The sequence below is a fragment of the Rhopilema esculentum genome, chromosome 5 (genome assembly GCF_057945365.1).
Source record: "Rhopilema esculentum isolate cy_ngs chromosome 5, ASM5794536v1, whole genome shotgun sequence".
Classification (NCBI taxonomy): Eukaryota; Metazoa; Cnidaria; class Scyphozoa; order Rhizostomeae; family Rhizostomatidae; genus Rhopilema; species Rhopilema esculentum.
This window is the reverse complement of record NC_142819.1, coordinates 1,097,271-1,123,861: the sequence shown is the minus strand read 5'-3', so window position 1 is coordinate 1,123,861 and position 26,591 is coordinate 1,097,271. Positions and strand designations below refer to the sequence as shown.

Genomic DNA, 26,591 nt, shown 5'->3' with positions numbered 1-26,591 from the left:
AGAGCCTTATGAATCCTGGGATAAGGTGTTGAAGTTGTAACTATATTTCTGAGACAAATAATTGAAACTCTGGTATCCAGGTAAACTGGGGGTAAATAATATGTTTACAACATTTTGTGGGAAAGAACTTTAGCAAAAAAAATTAATTTTTCAATGAGGCTTTGATAGAAAAAAGCTTCAGAAGCTCAAAAAATGACACCTTATTGGGAATCGATTGTCAGGCTAAAAGATAAAACAGATTGTTAAATTCTTTTTTCAGTCCACAGTATTATTCTCTTCTGTTCACCGGAATATTTGAAAATTGTGAAACCATGGTCCAAAATAGGTGCGTAATTTTGTTTGCATTATGCGAAAATACCAACACTTCCTGGCGGGTAAGAAAAAAAGAGTAGATTTATTTTGACGAAGGGGTTTAAAAATTCGCGGCACGTTCTTTATTGATGTTAGCATATGTATTTCATTACGGACGGACACTCGACCCATTCCCTTATTAAAAGGAAAGGAAAATACTCAATCAGTGACGAAATGGCGAGAGAGAGGAGGGAAAGTTATGGCCTATGAGCGGAACTGCAATACTTGGAACAGGGATGGATAGATCAAGTGCAATATGCTTTGAGTTTGAGCCACAGAAGTGGCGAAAAAGTAAATGTAAGCATTGTTTTCGAGATATTGAGCTTCACGTAGGTTTTTCAAGTGGCGGTGATAACTGCTATTCAGAATTATACAATAGTGGAAATGAAAACAAATACAAGACGACAGACACCGCAAGCAACCTTTCAAATGAACAACGTAAAGCCGATCTCAAGGAAGAACTAGATCACGAGGTAAGTAATAACTCTGTTCTTTCTTGTCCTTATAAGTAATTTATGACCTTTAACTTTTACGTTAGCAATACTCACTGTCGTGCACGGCCTGCTCAAGTCTCTTTCTTCATACCCACTTCATTTCCTGAAGTTAGAGAATATTCCCGCCAATCAACAAAACACTACAGTTACAAGACGACTTATGATATAGCTAGCGTTCTTTTAAATTAATTTTCCGGGAAAAGAGACTAACAAGAAATAGACATGTATTTATAGGCAAAACGGAAATCATCACCTGGCTTCTCCTAAAACAATTTCTGTGCATTTTTATTGCAAATTATAGATTCGGAAACTCGACAGAATGACATTAAACGTACTGATTTTAATAAATTTATTACCGAAAACAATTTCTTCTCAATTTGCACTCTTATTAATGGAAGCAGAGAATTCAATGCAAACACAAAGTTTTCGTTTATAAAATTCAAAAATATCCTTGATCTTTCCATAAATACAAACAGTGAGGTAATTTTTCATGATGCATAACATCAAAGATTTTTTTATCTAAACTGATCTTTAGTGGTTTTGACAATTAACTTTCCTGAAACGTTTTGATGATATTAAATCATTCTTTAGATTGTCTTGTTTAAAACCCCTGCAAATATATAAATATTGTTTTATTACTGAGTATTTACTTGATCAAATAATTTGTAAAGTAAAGCAAATTAAATATGTTTAGATCTCAATGTAGAATAATGAACAAAACCAAACTTTTTCAAGAAGTCAATATGAAACTTTCTTGGATGAAAATGAATTATCATAAGAATGCACTCAGATATAGTTCAATGAAAGCAACTGTTTTGTGAAATGAATGAGTCATCTATTTTCAAATTGATAACAAATATCATTTTTATGGAAATTATATTTATGGGAATTGGGCATTGCAAGTCAAGCCAAGGCAGAGTTGCAATTGTTAACATCTAAAAAATCCTACAATAGAATTATGTTTGATTTGTGGATTTGTCTGGTTGTTGATCTTTATAAAAAATTTCAACAAAAGCTTATTTAACTTATTATTGATATTGTTAAAGCCATTTTGTTAAAACTTATTAAGACAATATGGTTGAAATCAGAGCTCAGGAAATTCCCAGTTTTCCACAAGGAAGTCTTAAAGTTAAGAGCCTTAAATCCATGCTACTTGTTGAAATTTTGGACAAAAACTGAGAGTTTATGGGAATTTTGTCATGCTGTGCTTAGAAATGTTTTTCTATATATCATGGTCCAGAATGAACCGAAAATTAACAAAAGGTTTCAATGTAAACTAGTTTTATTGTATGTAGTTTGTTCTATAATATAATGGTATTTCTGTCATATTGAGACATGTTTTGTATGCTTTCTTGTACAATATAAGCACATATATAAATATATTTTGTTTTTAATGCTCCTTGAGATTGCTTACATAGATCAATTGCTTACAAAGATCGAATGTTGTTACTGGATTCGGAAAAAAATGCATCTGACTATTTGTCAGTTAGCTCAATTAGAAGAAAAAGCAAAACATCGGTAAAAATGTGAAAATCAATAATTTTTCAGCAAATATTTTGCTTGATTTTGATGAAGAAACAATTAAAGCATTTGTAGTGCTTGGTTATTAAAACACATTCTTTCATGAAGCACTCAAAAGTCTAATTTTTTCTTCACCTTTAAGTGGTGGAACCAGTATGGGTAGAAAATGTTGAATGGGTACAAAATTGAAGAGCTTTGAAGAAGGGCTGCTTGCAATATTACTCTACATGAGTAAAGCATTATTATATATTATTATAATTTTCAAAGGTCTTAACTGTATCAACAGTCAATGAATGGTAATGGTGGGAGATATCTTAGCATTTTATAAACTTTTGTGAATAATCTTCCACAGAGTAACCAGCAGGTGCTAGGGTACCTATGTACCTCTTGGTTACATCATTGTCGCTTCTACATGTCAAGGGATCCTACTGACTTAAGGTCGTATTGTTTACAGTTCTCAAGATTTTGTTCAAAGGCTTCATTTTGGTTGGCAGGTACAAAGATAGCAACAAACCAGTTGGTTTTATGCAATCTCTGCCCAAACAAAATATGTTACCATGTGAAATTTATAAGGCATATTCTTTGTCATGTTATCAGGTTGTCAAAGTCAGCAGCTCTTCCTTCAGTACCTAATGATATAGAATTCAATTTATATTAACTGAAGATACACTGAGAGGCTTTCTGAAACATTTTTATTCAGTCTGTAAATATTATGGTTGAATGTTTGGTAGCAGGAATTTCAACCTTTTTCTACTTTTGACAATCCGGTATATTGTTAACTAAAGGCAGTTCATGTAAAGCAGTAAATGAATTGTTTTTATAATGATGCTGAATGTAATTGGGTTTTTGATTGAGTGAACACAGAGATTGTGGAAACCGGCTGGAGAAAACAGACATTATGGAGAAATGAAATAAAGAATGACTTTTTTAATCTAATAGAGTGTTAAATAATTGCATATTTTATATGGATAGTTATTGCTATACTATGATTGCTATACAGTAAAGAGCAAATAAATTTCTTGGCCACTCCTTTTCCCCGTGGGTTTTTCATAGCATTGTCAAAGGTTGTTTAAAACATTGGTTCCTTACAGTAATTTATATTCTTTTTGGTTTTGAAGTGTAACCAAAGTCTATTTCTCATTCAAAGCCAAATTGAAATAAAATGCAAAAAAGGCATTTGTAAAAGAATTTTAAAGTTTCAATTCTGCTTTGCCATCAGGAGTTTCCACCGGCAAATGATGCAAATTAGATTATTCTAATTGCTAAGAAACGAAGTCTTTTGCCAAAAGAAATTACATAGTTTCCTAGGACATTTTATTCTGTCAGCTGCCACACAGTTAATCATTAAAGATTTATCGTTATGTTTCTATAGGGGAGGATTACACGACCCTTGTTATGCATTGCCCACTGAGCCTGAAGTCCATTTACTGTTGAATTTTTCTGCCTTAGAAAACCATTTTGTGAATCATGTACCAGTTGCTGTGATCTTTTTGTTTTGCATTCAGGTGCATACACATGTCCTTTACAGTGACTAAGGGATATTGCACGGTTGCAAAAATGTAAAAAAATTAAGAGCCGTGAGGTAAAGTAAGTGTAGCTGAACCACGAGGTTGTTGATCAAGTTAATCAGCAGAACGCATTTACTAACAATCGGCAAGCACATAAGAAATTGCTGATTTATATTGTTACTGTATTCAAAACGCTGAATGCAGGGCCTGCTTTCCTTTGAGATAACCAGGGGCGGACACATGGACAAATTTTTTTTTTGGGGGGGGGGGGGGGCGCAAGACTATAGTTTTCATGAGATGATGTCAAACTTTCTAACTGTTTTAGAAGAAAAGACCATTGTCCTCCAAAGTATTAAGGGCGACCGCTCCCCCAGGTGTCGGTCACTGGACATAACATTGAGTTCTGAAGGGCAGGATACATTTATATGACTTCTTTTTATAGATTTCCTATAGGTTTCTTCTTTTTGTAGGTTTCAAAAATCACTAAGAAGATTAAAGCGAAGAAAAGCAACAATGGAAAGCAAGAAGATACGCCCGTCCTTGGCGATTCTGCTACTGAGAAAGCCAGTGTCTACAGTGTTGGTGAAGCAGCTAATGTGATTGATATGAATGATCAATCTGAAAAGGCAGACTTCCTACTTTTGTCAAGATCTTTTGAAGAAGAAAGTCCAAGTCTCCATAGAAAACATAGCTTAGAGGCAGAATGCCTGCTCACTCGTTCATCTTGCATGGAATTCTCATCAACGTCGTCGTTGGCGAGTTTTGATGCTCTTGAGGATAACACTCTAAGTTCGTATTCATACAGCGGAAGTCGAGATAATTTGGATGGCTTTGCTTCAGGCGACGAACTTTGCTTTCAAGACAAGACCGTTGAGAAACCGATTCCAATTTTAACTGAAAAACAGCCTGCTGATTACGAGGAGGAAATAGATAACCTACAAGATAGACTCAAATACTTAGAGAGGGACAAAGACAGAGTAACCCAAGCTTTAGAAAGGGAACTAGAAGGACTGAAGCTGCAGTTAGCTACCTATTCAGCCAGGGAGAACATCACAATTGTGAAAAATAGGCTTGAGCTTGAAGGAAAAAATCAGGCAATTCAAGAACTAGAAGAGGAAAATTGTCATTTACGCAGCGCAGTTGAGGATCTTAGATGCAATCGAGATAGTGAGGAGACGCAATATGATTGGCTACAGGGAAAAATAAAGAGGCGCAATAAGCGCTTGCAGTGTCTTGAAGATGAGAAGAAAACATTGGAAGAGCGTTTGAAACTGGCTGAAGACTTACAGAAAAACGACCGAGACCTATTAGATGTGCTTCGAAACCAGCTGACGTCACTTGAGAGTGATTTGTTATCAGCAGAAGATAAAAATAAACAATTAGAAGGGGAGACTAGGAAATTAAAGTCTATTGAAAATGATCTTAAGGAAGAAAGGCAGATCTCTCACAAGGTCAAAAGACATGTCGAATTTTTGAATGGGAAATTGAAAGTAAGAGAGCAACATGTGAGCTATTTGGAAGAAGATAATGTTAGTATGCAGCAGGAAAAGTCAGATTTGGAAATGAAGTTAGAGAAGGACAGAGAGAAGATTGAACGGCTAAACAGTGTTGTCAAGGAGTTAAAAAAGGAAGTGAAAGAATGTCACGAGGAGATTGAGAAACTAAGTGAAGAGAATAGCCAACTAGAACAAGCTCATTGGCAAGTAGTCATAAACCAAAACGATACATCAGGACAATTAGAGAGTTACATAAAAGATCTTGAAAAAAGAGCTAGCCAGGGAGAGGGCAGAATAAGGGAGTTAGAGGCTGAGAATGAATCTGTGATAAATCAGTCCAGTGAGCTATTGGAGAACTTGGTATTGTCTCAAGAGGAAGTTGAAGAGAGCAAACGACAGTTGGATTTGATAACTGGAAGTTACAGTCGCTTACAGTCGATTAAAACTGACCAAGAAAAACGAATGATGACAATGCAGAGGAAACTGAAAAAGTTGCAAAAAGAAAAGAAAAAGTTTCAAATTGAAAAGCAAGAAGCTGATGAGAAAATATCTCTGCTTAAGATGAACGACGATAAGGTCTCGTCAAAATGTGATGATTTAGAGAAAGGATATAAAATGCTGCAATTAAAGTTGAAGTCAACGGAAGCAAAATTGACAATGGTAGAAAGTAATAAAATTTATATCGAAACAAAACTAAAAGAGTATGAAAATAAGTTTCAGATAAATAATAATAAGGTGTCGAAATTAGATAGCATTGTTTGTGATTACTTGAAAAGTGTTGGCGAGTATCAAGGTGCTGAGGCTGGTGCAGATGTCATAGAAACATTTGAGGTTAATCTAACTAAGATCGTCGACTTATCTGGGAAATTAAAATCGCAACTTAAAGAATATGAGGATAGAAATACTTCTCTACTAAGGATGGTAGATTTTGGGGAAAAGCGGATTGAAAAAATCAGCGAATTTTTAGAAGTAACACAGAACGAGAAAGATATCTTGAAGTACTTGTTGGACGAAAAAAATGATGATTGTCAAAGAGTTCATGAAGCTTTCTTGACAGGCATTGCGTCTCTAGCAAATCAAAATGATTTTCTCGAAGAAAAGCTTTCAGAAATGAGAGTATTGGAATCAGAAATCAAATCGTGCGAAGACCGTTTAGATTCAGTTTGCATTTACGACATAGAAGAAACAGAGTCACAGTTTGTTCCTGGCCAGGCCTGCAATGATAGTGGCATTGAGAGCTCAACCTATCAAAATGAACCTGCATCTGAAAATCAGGATGTCAATACCTGCACTAATGCAGCAACTGATGTTAGTGGTATCTTGCCAGTAGAGAAGGACGATGTTGTTCAAAAATCTTTATCGAATTACCAGCAGCTTAGTTGTATGTTTAGCGAGTTTGAAAATGAACCACTTTCCGAAACAAATGAACCTACTGTCGATTCAAGTTGTTGTCATAAGACCTCTCTAGGAGCCTCTTTTTCAACTTCCAGTGAAGATAATTTTTTGTCCAATCACGAGAAAGGGCTTTTTGAATGGTGCAAGGAAAGTGATAGACAAGAAATGGACCATTATCGGTCTGTAACTAGAGATGGTGACAAAGCAGATTTATTATCTAATGCATATATTAACGAAAATATTCATGATGCAGGGGAAAAACAGTGTTTGGAAAAACCGAAGGACTACTTTTCAAGTTCATTTAGAGATCCAAATGTATATGAGAGAGATGATATTCCGGCCCAAGAACCACATATTGACATCAAAATTGAGAAGGGAAGCTGTCAAGAGATTGAATGTCCTCAAATGACAATGTCGTCTCAAGAAGATGAAGCAGAAGAGCAGTATGTTGACATTGATTGTTCAGAACAGGCAAGAGATGGAGGGAATGTAGAGCTGAGTTGCACACTCAAAAATGTTGAGGTGAGATAACAGTTTTGTGATGAACTGAAGCTAGTCATTTCCTCATTTCCAGAAACCGATTTGTGTCAATATGTAAATAGGCCAGCGGTTTGAAGGACAGTTTACCTTTGTTTAGTAATCATTTTCAAAATGTTTTCTTGCCTTGGGATTTTAATAACGAACTAATAGGAACTGCAAACATAAAAAGCCTGTCTTTTCAAAATCGCAATTTTTCTAATAAGGACTGCAAAAACTATCAAAGCATCAAATCTGACCCGCCGTGGCACACGAGATGGTTGTCCGCCAAAAGTCCTGTGCATTTAGCAGCAGCTCAGCCATGGACATTCCCACAACCTCCTTAATTTCATTCTCAAGCTTCCTTCGTGGCCTTCCTTTTCTTCTTTTAGCTCATCATACCATATCATGTCCCTATGCCTTTACTTTTTGCAACATGGCCAATAAATGACAATTTCCTTTTGTTTATTTTGTTCATTAGTGCTGCTTGGCCGATTTTTTATAGGACCCAGATTCATCGCTTTTTCAACTACCAAAACATATGTCTTAAGATATGCTTTAAGCAGAAACTTTGTAATGAGCACGTTGCCTAATTTTTGCTGCTTTTTGATGGAGTACTGTTTTAGTCTTTTTTAATTGATTTACTACCTTCTAGAATTTTTGAGCGAACATTGCATATTTAAGAATCTGTCTAGAGTTTTGGCATATTTTTATGGATTACATTCGAATTTGGACTGTTAAGCTTATAAATAAGTAAAAGCTTTCAGTTAAATATTTGGCTTTTGAAACATTTGGCTTTTGAAAAGTAACACGAAAAGTTCAAGTCTATCAATTTCAACAGTACTACCTATCGCGTAGTCGGCAGCTTTCTACCTCGGGGAGCTGCGTAAAAATCACAGATTCAACTTGAGATTTTCGGCTGAGTAATATTTACTCTAAGTTTTAAGAGCATCAGTTTCTGTCAAATTATAGAACTTGCTTTAACACGTAGAAGAAATATTTTTGGCTCTATTTCGTGTGTGTCCTTGTTGTTGTCAGTTTTGTCGTAATGCGGCTCAGCGTGACCACATGGAACGGTGTTTTGTTAAAACGTAGAATATTTATGGTCAAAGTTCTCTTTCGTTTTTTGAATATGTCAAAGCCGTTTATGAGTATCTTTTAAGTAAAGTTTTAGTTTTATCTGCAAAGAGATATTTCATATACCAAGAGAAAATACGTTCCTTATTTTATCTTGATATACCCATAGCAAGAAGGGGCGTGGCCTGAATACGACTCATTTTTTGAGTCAAGCTCTAAGTACTTAATGTTATGATATAAATGTAAGTTATTGTATACGAGAACAAGTGTACTTTCAGCTAAGGTAGTGTCTCCTTCTATATGTCTGTTTCTGGTTACAATCATATACAAATTTGAAGGGTAAAATATTTTTAGTTAAATTCTTGGTGAAGGACATTTTATCGGTTTCGAGAAAGTATCCTTAGGTTAAGTGTATCTTGATCGTAGTTCAGTAAAGGAACTCTTAACTCTACCTTTGCTTGCATCCTCCATAATCAAGGCGGCCTCCCCCTTTTATTTTTGAAAATAAACACTGAAATAGCTACTCATATGACGTACTTTGTGCTGTTTTCTTGAGTGTTAGGGTGCTGTCTTCTCTGTTTTTCAATGTGATAAGAACAGCATGCTACTTTCAAACCAAGCTTTGCTTCGGAGTTGCTGATCATTAAATGTATTGTTTGTAATATTTTTAAATTCGGTTTTAGGCCCAGAAGAAGATGGAAAGTTCAAGGTCAGTATCAAAATACGGGGTTGGTCTCACCTTTCCTTGCGTATTTTAGATATTCGTATCGCAAGAAATCTATTCTGACATTTAACATTATAACATATCCAGTTTTTATGCGCTTGTTACTTGCAATAAACTCGATTTGATGTCATAAAATATTTTTTGAATACAAACGTTAAATGAGCGAGAAAGTAAGGCCTGAAAGGTACGGCCTGTATTGACTTCGTATAAGCGACAGCTGGTAAGCTATAAAATTTGTTGGTTGCGAAACTTTGAATCCAATTTGTCAATGTCTCATCCAAGATATTCGAGTACGTCGAATTACATTGATCGATCGCCAGTTATGAAAAATTTAGCAGCTCATTTTATTTAAAGAAGCAACGAAGCAATTTTTTACCTATTTTGATCTTTCAAATATTAATTAGCAACGATACATTTTATAAACTCTTTTGCTTACTTTGTTTATTGTCGGCCGGTGAAAGATCTGTGAATTCGCTAGAAATTTAAAAGGTGTGTTTTTAGGGTCTGACATGGCTTTTGTCTGTAACTGTTTTCCTAATTTGCGAACAAACCTTAAAATTATTATCATCTATCCAACTTGTATGCAAGATTCTTTGGCATAAAAAAAGCAGTGCCAAGTACATGAATCTTTTACTTAGCCTCTGGCATTCTGTTTTGTTTAATTATGTTACAATACAGTAATCAATGTTCTTTTTTTAAGGAAGCCAGTGCCCTAGGCATCCATAGATTTTTTAATGATAGAGTTTGATAGAGCTTTTTAAAAATGCTCAGCCTGACGCGCATATGTCACTGCCCTCCGTTGCTAAAGATATATTTTGTTTTCCTTTCAGGCCATTTACCTCCATAAAATGTATCTTCCAAGTGGAGACAGATCACCGGGGGTCGCTGTTGGATTACTCAGAAAATCAAGTGAAGAATGATATTTCCTCCGAAGGTAGGAAGGGAAACGAACAGCGTGATTCGCACGGGTCATACTATTCGATCGCTGCATCCAATGTTGGCTTCACTCCGCTCCAAACGGAGGTCGCACACCCCATTCAGAAAGAGGCCGCAAATGAAATAAACGCCACTAAAAGGAAAGATAGTACCTCTACAGCTCGCAGGTGGGTGCCTGATTACTACTTCGGTTGCTCGGATATGTAAACTTTGTTTGGCTAAGTCTGGTTGGGTATGACCTGCTTGTGATCGCTTTTCTTCTAGCATGATTACTAGCAGATTGGCAAATACTAATGTATCTAAACAATCTTTTTGTGGTACAAAACTTGTAAATGGCTTTGAAAAAAGCAAACATTTAGTAAACTAAAGCTTTTTGTCTGACACTCTTCAGAGTTTAAAACGTCAGAACATAGATCGAAAACTCTACGCTAAGAAATATATATACCCAGTTGTGGATCGAAATAGGCCAATCAGAAACACGAGCACATGACTGTTGAGGTTGACTAATCAGTGCCGCTTGCCTATTGAGAATGTTACCAATGGAGTCCTAAGGTGAAAACGAACTCCTTTTGTCTACACAGTAGCGGTTTTTTCGTGCTTATGTAGATAGATTCTGAAACTGCTAGGTGGAACAACGATCTGGCTTTACCCGTGTTGTTGAACCACTTTATGAACCAGGCCAGAATAACAGTCATCCGTTAGCAAACTTGAATCCTTTCATTGGCCATATCTTGCAAAACTTTGAGCATTTCTAACTGATTTTTCATATTGAGAGGTATTTTATGCCATTCTTTTAGATTATATGGTCAAAATTAAAAGATTCTACTGATAGAACGTTTTATGACGTCATACTTGCTTCTAAGGGATGCATGTTATACATTTCGTGTTTTCATCGTAGCCACAAGGCTGGTATTGGACAACTGTATCAAATATCACAAGAAGACTGCGGTGCAATAACATTAACGATCCCTTCAGCAAGTCTAGAGGGAGAAGATTTAGAATCAGATGCAGCTTTAAGCACAGGAAATAGAAATGAGGTGATTATTGAAAGAGTTTCTCTTCTAGGAATTTAGCTTTTAGTCTCCTTGTTTTGAAGAAGGTAGCAAATCTCCCTCCTTCTTTTCCCCTTTTTGAAGAGAAAACAAGACTGATTTAGTCAGTGTGATTAATGTATTACATTTGAGGGTTCAAAACTGACTAACAAGCATCCTCAATCATAACAAAGGTCTATATTCAAAATATAAAAGGGATCTGACATCCTAGAGAAAATCATTAAAGACAACCATCAGTAAGTTTACTCTTATGCGAAGTTTTAGCTTAAATTCGTTAAAAAAACCAGCACCAATAAACGCAGGCTTAAATGGCATATAAAATTTCTATAGGTAGGAAGGAACGGGTGCATTCAACAAAATTTACTTTTAAGACAACATTGTCAAAAAAATATGCTGAAGAAGCAAAAAAAATTACTGTTGACTGTTTGAAGCATCTGGTGGAAACTCGAATAATTGTAAGGTCACTAATCTTCGTGTAATGTGTTTTCGTTGAAACAATTGATTCGCACCAAGCTCTCAGCACTCCCTACATAACAGTGATAAAAATTCAGTTGGCCTGAAAATTTCTACGCATGGTGCCGAAGTGGCTTTTGCAAAATCGCTTTACGTTGCCATGTAAACTGCAGTGCTTTGCAGATTGAAAGTGTTCGTTTTCAGCCTGTGCGTCTGCCGGCCACCTCCGCACTCCACGTTAGGCGATTTACTGACGTAAAACCAATGAAGAGCAGATGTCGTTGTTTTAATGCGCACAAAATATTAGAAAGATCTACGTAATTCTCTCAGTTAAAAACCTTCTAAGCTTCCAGATTGTCAAGCCGAAGTTTTTTATTTCCTCTACTTACGAACCTTCTTTTTTCATTCCTTTTTAAACGAGGTTTTGTGGGTTCGTATATGCAGGTAACCTCTATAAAATAGTTTTTACTTTTAGGAAAATAGAAAATGCTTTCTCTTTGAGTGTCATTGAGGATACGGTGTACATTATCAGTATCCGAAGCGAGGAAGCGCGTTTTAGTTTTTCTGCTGGGACGTAAAATCGTTTTATAGGCATAAAATGATACTTAAAAACTTTGTGTTTTTTCAGGTGAAAGATACTCTTGAAGAGTCGTGCATCATTTCTGATAAATTTCACGCTGTAGAAGGTACATAAAACCATGATTTTGTACGCACTGAATAAATGCTATCGCAAATGATATGTGATGGTTTTTGACTCAACTTGTTTGGTTCTCGTATGATTTTGTAGTTTTCGTCGTATTTGAGACGCAGTTGGTAAGATAAAAGCAAATAGGAGCGATAAAACTGTTTTGTCTGTAAAACGAGCTTCTGTTATTGAAACCATACAGAAGGATACACCTGTTCGTTGATATTTAGATATATCGCTAATCCTCATGTGATTTCTTGAGAGAGGCCAGTCCGCTAATGCTCCATCTCCTTTACTCGATATGCCACTACAAATGGTCATCGAATCACTCTCGTACATCATTCATTCTATTGCCTTCGTTTTTAATTACTTCAATCCTCAACATTAAGACTAGAATCTTAATAAACGTACAACATATCCATTTAGAGAGGTTACGCAAATTTAATTATCGTTTTTACATATTACAAAGCTTAGCATTTTTCACGTTCGATTTTCAAACATAAAATCCAGTATGTTCCAGCCTAACTCACAATGCTTGGGAAATATGCAAGTATTGAACTTTGGATTGCACTTTGGATTCAATTGACATCCTAGAACCAGGGACCGTTGTAAAAGCTGATGAAGAAATAATGTAATGGATGGGGTTGACTATCTTTCAATCTCACATCTGATATTATTTGAGGCTCCTTATGTGTAAATCGAGGCAAATGTAATATGCTAGATGCCTAGTCTATGATTATTGATTCATTTGCATCATTATGATATGCTGTTTTGAATGAATTAATGATTGGTTGTTCACAATACCACGTGTAGAGATAAGTAAAGAAGGGTCAAAAGCGATAGGTAGATCAAAACTGGTTATGTTCGCCATTTTTGAAACCGCTAATTATGACCAGTGTCACAGGACCTTCCTTGGCGCTGTTTCACGTTTATTGTTAAACATTTCTATTGACCTTAACGCGCGATTACAGTTGCGCTGTCGTTGCATGCACGTTGACGAGTATATTTTGTGTTGAAATTCTGTTCATGTTGGTCTGTAGGCTCAGCTGTAGTTTAATGTTAGTAATTGTATTAGTTATTAATGGGTTAAAGTGGAATTTTGAATCAAAGTAGAATCTCATTTATTATAATTAATAGACATTATGGATTTAATTGACTATAGTAGTTTAATTTTTAAATTTTTGTATTGAATTTTACACATAGAGGCATACACAAAAAGCGGCTTGAGCTATTTAGAAGAATCAGCAAATTATTTACAATAAGATAGCCAAACAAGCTATTTGTAAGGGGATGCGGTGAAGTATTGTCCTTGATCTTCATGTCATATGCAAAACAGTTCAAGAATGAGATCAGACTTATCCGTGTTATAGGACAACTTACAGCTTTTTAGGAGATTCATAAGGTCATAGTGACTTGAAAACGTCAGTAAACATTGCAAATTGGAGAGTTCCATGAGAAAAGACTAATTGAAACTTTCTGATATACAATTTTTTGAAACTTCTTATTACCTGTTCCTTTTGCCCTGAACATAGATGCCACAAGAAAGCATCTGCATCGTCATGCGAACTACGCCATTGCTGTTCGAGGTTTCCCTTGTAACGGTTCCGGGTTTGACGTCAATCACGTCCATATCTTCCGTTTTATTTTGCTAGTTTGCATCAGATTTGCCCAACACTTCTAGATACTTAATAGAGAATTATCAAAGACGTTGCAAGAATAAATTATTCAGTATTAATATTGAAAATTAAGAGATTTAATTGTATTTTATTTCTGAAGTAGCTTTGTATTTATTTCTTTTAAGTAGCCTCAGTGGATTTTTATTTTTATGAATTTTCCCCATTCAGATGTTTATTTGCTATATCACTTACCCTTTGAAAAAATAAACAAATTTGTACCGTGACCTTTATAGAAATTTTTTGCTATTGCTTCAGCAACGAAGGTTTGACTTGGCAGCCAATGCACTGGCTTCTGATATGGCAAAACTGGCTATAAGAACGACTTTATGGGTACTATATACTTTAGAATTAACACTATTTGTCAGATTAGGCTTATTGGTTAATGGGATTGCGCGTCTTCCTGGAAAAAGCTCACTAACCTGTTCTGCTAAGCACGAAACATCAGAATGGGTTTTTAATGTCATACATCAACATTAACCCGGAAAAACCTCGAAATCGTTTGGCTAAAATTTCTGTTGGAAAGTCACTTTTAAAAGGTAAGAAAAGACAAGAACTTTTCTTGATTATTTTTGTCCGGGATTGTCTTCTATGTATAACAACTACCTTGTTCATCGACAATGCAAAGCTGAGTTTGCCAAGCACTGCACTGACCTCTACATTTTAGAAGAACCGCAACCTTACATACTATCAAAGGTTTAATTCTTAACCTGAATGGTCGCTGGAAGTGGCAGGCGTTCTGTGTGTTGACATGGCTCTTCCTTTAGCGAAATTAAATACCAGGCAGAGAGCCAATATCCAAGCCATGCAAACCTCGCCAACATTCTTCAAAATTAATGGAATATGTTGTGCCACAAGTATATATTCTTGGATCTTTATCTATGTTATTTTTACATCCATGTTTAGGTTATAGATCCCGAGTTTGCCTGAAATTGCCGATAACGACAAAACGAGGTGACTCTATCAGCTACTGTCGCAAAGCTTTTATAAACCTGCTCATAATGTGAATAAAGTCTTCGTACCAGAAATTTCTTAAATTGTAATTTCATTTCTGCGATAATGGTAGAATGTTAAGATATTTGATGGGGAGGTTTAAAATGATTGGTAGCAGATTACTTAGATAAGTCGAAATATACAGTGTCGCATGTACGTCCCTTTGCGATAACATTTTCTGGTTTTGAACTGCTGGTTGGATATATCTCGACTTACGGATTGCAGTTTTGGAACCGCCTCCAAATCTTTTAAGGTCTTCAAGCAGACAATGATATCTCACGCGTTGAAGTCATTTTAGCATTCGCCGAGTTTAATGTAAAGCACAGCAACGTTAAGGTCGAAGAATTAGAAAATTACGAATCAAAATTAGGAAGACTTAGTAAGATAGACTGCTGATGAAATCGATGGAACAGAAATGAAAAATTCTAAAGATGAAAGAGATAAGCGTGCATTTTCAATTTATGGGATATGAGAGAGGTGAGTGGATGGATGAATGACGTCACAGAAATGGCTGATTGAGAAAAAAGGAAGAAAGTGAACGATAAAGATAGATTTATGACAAAAGGAATGAGGGCGAAAACGATGTCAGTAATTGATCTAGTTTTTGTCCGAAACACCTATTTCTGAAGAAAGTTTTATCATCTGAAATAAATTTTCTGAAAAAGAATCAATCTGAACAACCATACTGATTGGGTCCTCTAGTATATCTTTTCACGGACACTTTACAATTGTATGATATATGAGAACCTGTATCAGCCCAAAAAAGCAATAGCAAGCATCAAACTACGATAGCATAAAAGCACTGATAAAATAGCTGTGATTATATGGAGATGGCACAGAATTGTGGAAACAACCTAAAACGCGTGGGCTCAACAAGGGCAATATGAAACAAGGTGAATATTGAACTTTCAAACGCGTACCTCTCAGAGTAAATAATAATTTTTAATAATAAGCTTAAATAACGCAACAGCATTGCAAATCTGAAAACAGCGTTGAACATCACACCGAGCACACGTGCATAGAAAGGGGTAGAAGAATATATAATGAATGTCCATGAATTGAGTGCCAAATAGCATTAAAAGAAAATAAGATGGATATATCTTTTAGTCCTTTCTACAAAGTGTAAATTATGCATAGTAGTTCCAACAGATTACAATATTTGTTAAAAAATCTTGAAATCAGGGGTGTACTGTACGGGCCAAGCCTCCTTGTTAATACCGAAAAGTAGCTAATTTCTACGCTTACTTTCGAAAGGTATTGCACCAGCCGCTAGAAAATGGCAGTATAGCCGCAAAAATTTCTCAACCAATAAAGTATTAAATAGCTCTAGCAAGTTATGTAAGATGATAGAAAATTTGTAATGTATTGTGGACAATAATAGGTATTTTATAAAAGTATATTGCTAAAGACTCGATTCAAGAATGGGCAATTTTTTTGCTACATAAAGCTAATGACACCCAAGAAAGGTTTTAGTATCAAGTACACTTTTATAATTCGTCTGTTTTTATGATAGGTTAATTAATCAATTGGCTTAAGTGTTATATCAGCCAATCACGGCTGAATTCGTCATGATAGAGATGCCAAAGAAGAATCTTCATGGATACATTTTGAAAATATTATTTGCTATTTGCGTGATATGAAAAGGCCCCGTATGCGAAGAACAGAATAGGTCTGAACCCTTTGAGCCTTTTCGGGTTGGACAGTAGGCCTTTTCATATCACGTGGGGTATTCGAAACATAATTCTGCTGCGATTAGAGAAATGTTGATGCCCGTTTCATTGTTCGTTACTAAGTTCATCCTCGAAAGTGGGATTTCAAAATTAATCTTCGAACTCATCTCTGTGCAATCATTTGACAAAGAAAGCTATCTGCGAGGGAGAAACCTGCCTAAGAGCCTTCGTTTTTGCGAGCCATCTGTGCACTTCTGCAGCCATACAGAAACAGAAATCATGGGAACATGCCTTTCAGCAAAGAGGTACTTCAAGATGTAGTACACAGTGTGCTTTTTAATAGACAGTTGATTTTAATACACTGTCAGATGGCAGGTATATTGACAGAATCAAGCTTTGTTTTGTATTCAGAGTTTCAAAGATCTTTTTAGGAACTTTGGCAAATTGGGGCAACAGATCCAATTTTTCACTATAGTCTTGAAAACGTTCTTATGTTCATCGCATTGCGAAGACATTTTCGTAATAATATTATTTCCATATAAAAAGCTTTTTCTTTTATTGTGTTATTTTTAAAGTAGTCTATTCAAAAAAGGAATCATTGAGTGAAGCCTATAGGCCTTTCCCTCAATATGAGACAATTACTTTAGCCATGTTTGTATAAAACTGTTCAAAGCTAACGAGGGGTGGGGGTTGGGGTACAGAAACAGATAAAATCAATATAAATTGTTTAAAAGAGAAAGAAGAGCTTAGCAAAAGAAGCTTTAGCAGTAACTCTTGTTTTCTTTTGAAAACCCCTTAAAAAATGTAAAGTTTTATATGATGAAAGTTAAGATCTGTAAAGAACAGCAAGAGAAGATTTATGATCTGAAAATTATCTAGAAAACCAAAAAATATTTCCAGAGACAAAATAAAATGTATTTACTGTATCAAAGAATTTTTAATATAAAGAAATTTTTAAACAATGATAAAGCGGGTTTAATATTTTCATTTGGCAAGGGAATCCACTCTGATCTGAGGTACGATGAAACTGAGATACAATTTGAAAAATTGGCATGAAGCGATCATTTAATGAAATTCTAGTGGCAGGGATTTTATGTAAAAGGGCATTCCTTTGCAGTGACGCAAATGGAAGCAAAAAAACAAAGGAGTGAGCACAATTTACCATAATAGGTGAGGCTAAAAGAAAGTAGCAAGTTAGTGGAAACATACAAAACGCAAAAATTACCGTTATATAGATATAATTTGAATTGGTTTTGAAAAAATCATAACCAAACGGACATTTTCTATAGGGGAATAATGGGTCAAATTGTAAAAGTCTAAGGACCTGATGGGGAAGGGATTCCCAAATATTTTGTAAATCAAGAGGTCCCTTGTATTTCATAAAACTAATATTCATCGATTTCCCAAACTTTTTTTCAGGTCATGCCAATTAAAGCTTACTTAAGAACATTTTCCAGTGAAACCACACCCTTGCATTATACAATCACTGCCAAAAGTCTTGGAACACTAACGTAGGTTTTCAAAGGCAAATTAAGCCATCCCCCTCTCCCCCTAGGAACAATGTTGATTTACTATAGAAAAAAGAAAGGGGTTATGGAGTACGCTTTTTCTTGTGGATTGTTTGATATTTTTTTATACTTTCAACATTGTTTTGGGGGGAAAGGGGGGCGGAAGTGGTAGTATTCAAGAAAACAAATGAAAAATAGAAAAGCACAGCGCAAAGTGTTAGGTGTTCCAAGTAATTTTGGCAGTGATTGTAGCTTGAAATGTTTGTGCATAGCAAGAAGAAAAAAGAAAACAAATTTCCATGCTAAAGAAAGATATATGATAAACACAATTTAAACAAACACGATGATGAATATCAGATATAATGTTAAACGCGGTTATAAGGTTCAATTGAACTACCACAACAGTCCAAAAGCAAACGAGTTGCTAAAACAGCAACAACAAGCCTTTAGAGAGTTGCGATATCTCTTTTCCTTCCATGACATTAGTGTCTCTACGAACGAATTCAATCATTCCTGAGTCACTTCGAATCTGTTTTGTCTCTGCTTTCCTCTTCTTGCGAACCTCCTACTAGTTAAGAGTCTTTTTTCTCAATAACTGATATTCATTAAAAGCCATAAATCGTTCTCCCGCCATTGTCCTTTCCCTTTTCCGTTGATACTAAAGTTTTGAAATATCAGGTGATGATGGTGTCATCTAAATAAGGGGCTGCCTTTTCGACAAAAAACCTTGAAGGAATATCAAGATCTGAGAATACCCCGGCATCCAATCTGTTCTCCAATCTTGTGAGCATGCGCAATGCGAAAGTCATTGACCGTACCATTTCAGTTTCTGCTTCTCCGTACGATGATTCATAGAAAATTTCCACAGAATCAACTTCGTCATTGAGAAACTTTCCTTGCAAGCCGTTCACACAAAGATATACCCTAAACATTTCGTGGTTTTGCAACAAAGGAAGATCAACTTTGGCCGAGAGTTGCAAATTGCTCCCCATCTTGTTTGGATTCCAGTTTACAAAGCCGAATTTGTCATCGTATGCAAAGTGAAGATTTTCCCGTTGTAACCCGCGTTGAATCCCGCGGTAAACAGCACAAAGATTTTTAAAGGAATCCAGTGTGTCATTAGTTTCGCATTTGAGATAAATCTTTAGGTGACAGTCTCTATTGACTGCAATACATAACGTTTGGTCTTCGTTGACATAAATGCCACGCCCATCTGGCCAGTCTCTGTTGATACCAGCACCAATGTTTAAATCGGTACATGGAACCTTGGAGAGTTCTTCTGGGGTAATGTTGCAGATAGAAGCTGAGTTTTGTTTATCTTTTGAAACACTTTTTGCAGCAATTACCGTTTTAACCCACAAAAGACCACACAGAAACTTGTATAGTCGATTCATATCACCATAGATTCTAGACTCAAACAGTCCCATGAGTCCACCAAACATCCTCTTCTTCAATGAAAAATAAGAACCTTGGTACTTTTCTGGTAAAAACGAGAAGGACTTCAGCAAACCTTTTTCCAAGTCAACTTTTTCACTTACATTGGAAACGGACATGAACCGATGCTCCTTTATGGACCTCGAAACAGCAAATTGTATTGACTTGACGATCTCTGGCTCGTGGCCAAAAGGCATTTCCAGTTTGGTGTAGTCAAAGCAAAACGGGTGTCTTTCTTCCTTTAGAGCTCTTGGAATATATACTGGCTCATACACTTTGGAGAATATTTTGTAGCAGTGAACATCTCCTGCTATAAAGTCGATGATGTTACCATTTACTCTACCAGGTGTTCTTACCAAAGCATGGTCTAGTTTAAAGCCAAACGGAGTCGATGTTTCTTGCAGCTCTTTAAACAGGGTCAAAGACATCGTTTCATTGATAAGAACACTCTTCGGTTTGATAACAAGGGGCTTCCTTTTTTCTGAAATATCAGAATACCATTTCTTAAATTTCAGTTGATAAAATTGCTTTTGAAACATTAATAATTTCTTTGTGCCTCATTTGTAGCATGTTTTGTGATTTAGTTCTTCGCAACATAACGAAACCCACACACATATGTACGGATTGCTATGTATTAGATCGCAAAATCTTCATTTCATTCTTGTATTTTCAGGTAAATATACAGTGAATTGAAAAAGAAAAATTTATTGAACTAGCCTATTGCTGAATTACACGAATTATTTGCCGCTGAATATCATGAATTTGAGTTTGAGGTCAAGATTCTGCAAGAATATTCATTAAAATGTGAAAAAGTGCGTGTTGGCCGAATAAGTAGCAGATTTTGGCCGTTTGAAGTCCTTCTGCAAATGAAGTTTAGTTTCTAAAGATTTATTTTTTCTTTTGCCCCTTTTTTAAGGATATGAATAGAAAGAGTTGACTTGATATTTACGAGATATAAAACAGAAGTTACAAATAGCTGCTTCACTCAAAGGGGATAGAATTAATCGTAATTTTACCCTTTAATGCTCTTCGGCGTAGTTCTTCCTTATCGTCTTTCAACTTTGCTATTTCCGGATCTTCTTCTATCAACTTTTTCTCCAATTCTACCAACTTTTCTTCTCTTCTCTTTCTCTTCTCTTCCGACAGGCGGGTCTTTCTGCCTTTTAAAATCGTCTTCACGATTGGCGGTGGCGTCGTGACTGACGCGACACTCGCCAGAACTAAACCGGCGAAGGCTGTCTTTAACAACCCGCCGATACTGAACTTAATCATGTTGCAAAGGATATGATTCCAAATCGTAGATAACTCCGAAACAAACAATACCTCTGGTCGATAAATAACTCGAAAAGAAGTGAAGGATAATCAGCAACTGGTCGGTACTAGTGGATATCAATGTGACGTCAGATTAGACAGAAGAGCCGGAAAGGAGACTGGGTCGATTTGACATTTGTAGTCACGTGTTAACTTAGGTTTTTTCTGAAAAATAACTGCTATTCATTCTTTCGTTTGTTTCGTGTTGCCTAACTCCATTTAATTATGGATATCCAGTTAGCCCTCGCAAAATATTCCGAGCTTTGGTATGTACCAATTTTGTTTATATGACTAAACCCCTTGAGAAAGAAAAGTACGGACTGTATAACGCGTCACGCGTCAACTATAAGCTCTTACCAACCTTTCAAGAAATAACATGTTGTGAATTGGGCGGGACATTGATGTGTACCACAGAGAGAAGCATGTTGATCTCAAATATATATATATGATGATTATACGTAATTTTTTACACTCAACAGAGAGAACCTCTCTCCATGCCTCGTGCAACTGACTCTAATCAATACTGACGACGGGAGGGCGCAATGCGAAGTGATCCCGGAAATGCCAAATATGGTAAAACCTTTGTGTCCCGGAGCCCATGAAGGTTTTCTGTCCCCTTCGCAATAGAACACATCGAAACATTCATGCTTCAATAGGGTATGGGATCTACTAAGAGAGAAGTTAAATCTAGATTTTGAAAGACTTTTTGGAAGGTTTTCGATTTTCGGTTCTGCAAGCGCTGGCATAATTATTTCGATTGCATTCAAAATTCACCCAATGTTTGGCTTTTGCAATTGTCATCATTCTCTAAGCAATGGACCCTCTCCATTTATATCAATTTCTGTATATTATCAAGAGCTGATGTTCCAAAAAGGCGGGTAGCAAAAATCACTTTTTACAAAGCAGTTTAAGATTTTCGTGCATTTTCCCCAAAATTTGAATATTTTCTATTTACTATAGGCTTTTATCATTAAAAAATACCTTACTTTACGATAAGCAAGCGCATCTAAAGCATTCGCTAATCAAGCAAAATTAGCAGTTTACGAAGAATGGATCAAAAGTTCACGAAAAATGGATCTAATCGAGCTTGTCAAGCTGAAAATGAGATGCATTTGCAGAACACAATATTCATATTTTACAGAGAATCTCGTTATTGTAATTTGCTTTTTTTGTTAATTGATCGCTAAACGGTTTTCACTTCATCGCGTTATAGTACAAGTTGCTCACGTCATCGTGTTTTGAACACCCTTAACCTCATTTTGACTGTGTAACAAGAAATACGTAGAATACCTCTTTCCTCGCATATTGAAATAAATCTGGTCACTTTTATTTTTATTTCTAACAGAAACAAAAGAAGGGATGATGAACTTATGTTGGATGATTTTTACGATCTGGATAATGTTTACCACGGCGATCAGTCATGGCGTTTCTATTATCCACAAGAACAACTAGAGTATTTTGAATCAGAATTTCAACCAAAAAGCAAAAAGAATGGAAAGAACAGATTTTCGATTCGCAGTAAGATTGAGAGCTTGCGAAGGAGCTTTTTCAACCCTGATACCCACGAAGAGGCAATTTACAGGAGCCCGTATGCATTACGTAGGGATTCAAAAGGAGGCTTCATAGAGAAGATTGAGAATTGGAGAAGAAGTTGGTTTGGAGGCGAAACCACGCCTAAACCGAATCGAAAATTGTCACTGAAGAATGACGAAGATGTGCAAAAGAGACGGAGGTCAGTGAATTCCCAAATTAATTGCTATCTCATATAAGCTGTTCTGCTCTTAGTGACGTTTTGAAATGACCATTCTCCTTTCATTACACCCTGTTGATAGATATTAGGAATATCCTCACGTAGCATTCACATATTCATTCGCTCATAAGTTTGACATCACTCAACTGATCATGTATTCCAACAAATAAATAGATGGGAGCCTTTAGCAAGAGTTTATTGTTACTAAGAAAGACTGATTACACTGTTTGAGATTATATTCTGACTCCATACTTCGGAAAAAATTTTATTACAAAGTTATGGGCTCATAGGAGTCTAGAAAATGCGACAACATAGGTTTGATAATAACTTTGATAAAGAAGAAACAGAATAACTTTGAAAAACTTTCCAGTCTCAGCGAAAGTGGCTTCAAGAGGCTCAGTGTCACGAGGAATTTCGTTGAAAGGCATGCAAATGCTGAAGAGATTTATGGCAAGTCGCCAATGACGTCCAGGAAAAGTTCACTTGATAATACCCCGCGACGAGAACAGATAGAGGTTCAAGCAATGGTCGGCTCAAGACGTTCATCTTTGAAGAAAGGCCAGCGTGTGACAGAAGATGAGCTTTGCGAGGAAATAGTAAGAAAACATTCATAATTCACATATCAGCACAATGATATCTTCCATTACTTTTCGGATTTCAAATTGCTCAGTGCAAGGACCTTTGTAGGCCTCAGGCTTGAAATTTGAAAATAAGTATTACATAATCTTTCAATGAATCAAAATTGACAGTTGAAATTGAAGACTATCTAAGAATGTCTCAGAAGAGCAAGAAAAGAGTAGAAATGAAGAATTTTAATTTGTTGCAGGTCTTCAAGCCATGTTTTGTTAGTTATGCATAAATCCACGGCTACATTGTAAAAAATACACTTTAAAATTCGGTTCTAGATAGGGGTAAAAAACGAAAAGGTAGTAGAGAAAAGCACAATGAGAACGTAAAGAGCAATATCCCCGCAGATATCTCAAACTGTCTGGTTAATATTTGAAAGCATTTCATAACTAACTTTCTTCTAAAGCAAATTTTGAATATTGCTTTTACTGTAAAAATGAAATTCTAAAGGTATGAATGTTACTATAATTTATTTAGTACCTAATTTTGACACTATTTGCTTCCTGCAAAGGTTAGACGACCAAGCATTGATCGTGAAATCTTGCAGAAGATTAAAGAAATTGCATCGCTTGATTACTGTTCCTCTGGAAGTGAAGATGATGTCTCAAAATCGCCTGTTGTAGCCCACACGCCATTGACGGAGAAAGTAGAGCCACCACAGGAAGCCCAAAGCACAGAATTCGAGGAAAGCACGAAGAAAAGTGAGAACAGTGAAGCCCAAAGTACAGAATTCGAGGAAAGCACGAAGAAAAGTGAGAACAGTGAAGCCCAAAGTACAGAATTCGAGGAAAGCACGAAGAAAAGTGAACACAGTGAAGCCCAAAGCACAGAATTCGAGGAAAGCACGAAGAAAAGTGAGAACAGTGAAGTCTTGGCAGAAAATACGAGAAAAAGTACAGGAATTGCAGGAGCACGATTATCTAAGAAACTTTCAAAGCAGGAAGCCGTAGATGAAGTATTCTATCAAACAATAATGCAAGATAATGACGAAACACGTAAAGCAAATCAGAGTGAAACTTTTGTTGGAGAGAGAAGTTTAGGCGAAGATGAGGTTCTAGATAAATACGAGGCACAAGAAAAGGCTGGAGTTGACGGAGGAGAACTTGTCTGTGAGGATGATGTCATCATTAAAGAGAGAGCGTGCGATCAACTAAAAGAAGGTATTGAACTGTTTAATGACAGCAGCGTTGAATCGGCAGAGGTTGAAGGAAAACAAGGCAATAAACAGCCAAACGGTACAGCGAATGAACAAGAAAACGATGATAGTGAAGAAGAAAGAGAAGTCGATGCATACAAGCAAAAATCAAGTGGAACTGTTTTTGTAAACAGAGATGGAAGCAATCGCGCTTCTACGGGATCAAAAATCGTTATTAGTTCAAAGTCAACAAAGCAGTAGAGGAAGGTTTTCGAAACCATGATTTCAGCGTGTTATACATGTTTCATAGTAAATTTGTTGAATTAGAAGTTTAGGTCTATGCCAATCGTTTTGAATTTCATCGTTTATATCACTAACGTTTGGATCTTAGTAGCATTTATCAATGAATAGGGAGCCAGCTATGCTGGTTTTTGCTTTGCTCTTACCAAGCCTTCAAGTTTAGTAAGTTGGTTTAAACCATCACGATTTTAACAAAATAGGTACACATCGACTAAAGCCTGAAGACGAGCTTATAGTGAAACCATGTATGAATGGAAGTAGGCCATCAATAGTAAACATCTGTTTGGAATATTTCTGATATCTTCTTAACCATATTTGCTGACATTGGTCGCTAAGGTATATTATGTTTACTTTCAATGCCTTGCTATAATAGTTGTGCATTGCACCGAAGCAAAAAGGTTTAAGGCAAAATTATACAACGACATGTCATTGACATTTTTAAAAAAATAAAAAGATGTAGGTAACGTATTGCCTTTATTGTTTGTTTATTTTCTCACTTTTCATACTTGTTAAACGCCCAGTTGACAAAATCTTGTGACAGAGACCGTCAATTTCAAATGAATCTTCATGAGGGCTCCAAATTTTTGGGCAAAATTTAAGCTCTGTAGGATTATGGGACGGGTGGTACGTTGACTGCTGACCTACACTAAAGGTAGTAGTACATAATGAAGATTATGACGGACCTAACCGTATCAAAAAATATCTTAAAAATTCAAGCAGTAGTATTTTGGCATAGTCTCGTTCAGCTTAAATTTAAGAAATGGCAATTGGTGCCAGTTGCATAGGTGCAAAAAAAGGGAGGTCCAGATGTTCTTCCTTTTGCAACCACCTTCTTTAAAATGCAAGAAAAAGCCCTTTTTCAAAAATTTGAGCAATCTTCTTTTAGAGCATATTGGCTTTTTTAGTCGATAATGTTAGGGAGTGGCCAAAAAGTTTCTAGCAATAGACAAAATATGACATTTTCAATTAAGGTTGGAGGATACAGACCATCCTAATTGCAAAAAAGGAGTAAAAATATTCAAGTCAGTATCATTCATGAAATCAGGAGAAAATTCAGGGTTACCTTTGCATGAATCGAAAACATGAGTGGGTTTATTTTGATTGAACCTAGCTAGATTGTATTCGCTCTATTTTTTGATTACCATCATATCATCATTAAGAAATGAGGCCGAGACATTTTTTCACAGTGAAGAGTTAATAGCAGAATTAGTTTGTGGGAAATAAGGAACGAAAGCTGAGTTTCATAAGCAAACGCATGAATACTGTAGACGTGGAAGAAAGATGATGATTGATGAAAAGGACTAGAGTTATGATAGAACCCTGTGGAACACCATCCATGATTGAGTTGGCATCGGAGAGGTAGCCAATGAATCTAAAAGCTAGGGCCTATCAGGAAAAAGGTTGCCCATCTAGTTTATAAGGAGTTCATAAATCCTTTGCAAGTCCTCCTTTTCTTTTATGTTTATATATCTATATACGCTTTTGGTGTATAGAGCAGGTGGGTTCTCCTCCTGTCAAACAATCGCAATGACTTACCTTATCTCTAAGACAATAGAGAACATCAACATTACCACTTTACAAACCCTTACCATCTTTAAAACCAAATAACTCTTTACAAACTGCCTTGAAATTGCAAGCCAGAAAACTACCTTTTCATGAGTTAAATGTTTATGACTTTCTAATGCAGATTAAATCACTTTAGTCTCACATTGAAGAATCATATGTACGGTAATGGAAGTCAGACGCAGAGCAGGCATCTTAGTTTTAAAAGAAAAGGTATTTTTGTGTCACTTTCAATATACCAAGTATGCCACCAAACTGTAGAGCGGGCATAATTTAAAGACCAGTTAATACTTTTACTGCCCTCAGCCAAAAGTTGTTCCTGCCTTTATCAGTCAACGAGATTAGACTGGAGTGCTTAACGTTAGTTAAACCACGAGAGACCTCACCGACGTAGGCAGATTGTAAAGGATTTTTTTTTA

At 36.0% G+C, this 26,591-nt stretch overlaps 3 protein-coding genes across 3 annotated transcripts; 2 read left to right on the top strand and 1 right to left on the bottom strand.

Moving 5' to 3' along the window:
- Nucleotides 1–389: 389 nt before the first annotated feature.
- Nucleotides 390–16,849, top strand: LOC135689634 (uncharacterized). Its single transcript, XM_065206933.2, has 6 exons — nucleotides 390–824; nucleotides 4,345–7,287; nucleotides 9,042–9,067; nucleotides 9,913–10,185; nucleotides 10,917–11,055; nucleotides 12,152–16,849. The coding sequence occupies exons 1-6, from the start codon at nucleotides 558–560 to the stop codon at nucleotides 12,215–12,217; spliced, it is 3,714 nt and encodes a 1,237-aa protein (XP_065063005.2). The 5' UTR covers nucleotides 390–557; the 3' UTR covers nucleotides 12,218–16,849.
- On the top strand, nucleotides 16,692–24,731 carry LOC135689635 (uncharacterized). The gene is made up of 4 exons (XM_065206934.2): nucleotides 16,692–16,849; nucleotides 22,143–22,529; nucleotides 22,918–23,143; nucleotides 23,686–24,731. The coding sequence occupies exons 1-4, from the start codon at nucleotides 16,824–16,826 to the stop codon at nucleotides 24,568–24,570; spliced, it is 1,524 nt and encodes a 507-aa protein (XP_065063006.1). The 5' UTR covers nucleotides 16,692–16,823; the 3' UTR covers nucleotides 24,571–24,731.
- LOC148960179 (creatine kinase M-type-like) lies at nucleotides 17,242–20,758 on the bottom strand. The gene is made up of 2 exons (XM_089116254.1): nucleotides 20,503–20,758; nucleotides 17,242–19,967 (listed from the first exon to the last, which is right to left on the bottom strand). The coding sequence occupies exons 1-2, from the start codon at nucleotides 20,756–20,758 to the stop codon at nucleotides 18,727–18,729; spliced, it is 1,497 nt and encodes a 498-aa protein (XP_088972380.1). The 3' UTR covers nucleotides 17,242–18,726.
- Nucleotides 24,732–26,591: the final 1,860 nt, after the last annotated feature.

What these genes read in the sequence shown, in the direction of transcription:
- LOC135689634 (XM_065206933.2), top strand. Translation starts at nt 558, where the DNA reads ATGAGCGGAACTGCAATACTTGGAACAGGGATGGATAGATCAAGTGCA. An exon ending in GCACACTCAAAAATGTTGAG is followed by an intron (nt 7,288 to 9,041) that starts GTGAGATAACAG and finishes ATTCGGTTTTAG; the next exon opens with GCCCAGAAGAAGATGGAAAG. An exon ending in GCACAGGAAATAGAAATGAG is followed by an intron (nt 11,056 to 12,151) that starts GTGATTATTGAA and finishes GTGTTTTTTCAG; the next exon opens with GTGAAAGATACTCTTGAAGA.
- LOC135689635 (XM_065206934.2), top strand. Translation starts at nt 16,824, where the DNA reads ATGGGAACATGCCTTTCAGCAAAGAG. An exon ending in GATGTGCAAAAGAGACGGAG is followed by an intron (nt 22,530 to 22,917) that starts GTCAGTGAATTC and finishes AAAACTTTCCAG; the next exon opens with TCTCAGCGAAAGTGGCTTCA. An exon ending in ATGAGCTTTGCGAGGAAATA is followed by an intron (nt 23,144 to 23,685) that starts GTAAGAAAACAT and finishes CTTCCTGCAAAG; the next exon opens with GTTAGACGACCAAGCATTGA.
- LOC148960179 (XM_089116254.1), bottom strand. Translation starts at nt 20,758, where the DNA reads ATGATTAAGTTCAGTATCGGCGGGTTGTTAAAGACAGCCTTCGCCGGT. An exon ending in ACGCCGAAGAGCATTAAAGG is followed by an intron (nt 19,968 to 20,502) that starts GTAAAATTACGA and finishes CTGATATTTCAG; the next exon opens with AAAAAAGGAAGCCCCTTGTT.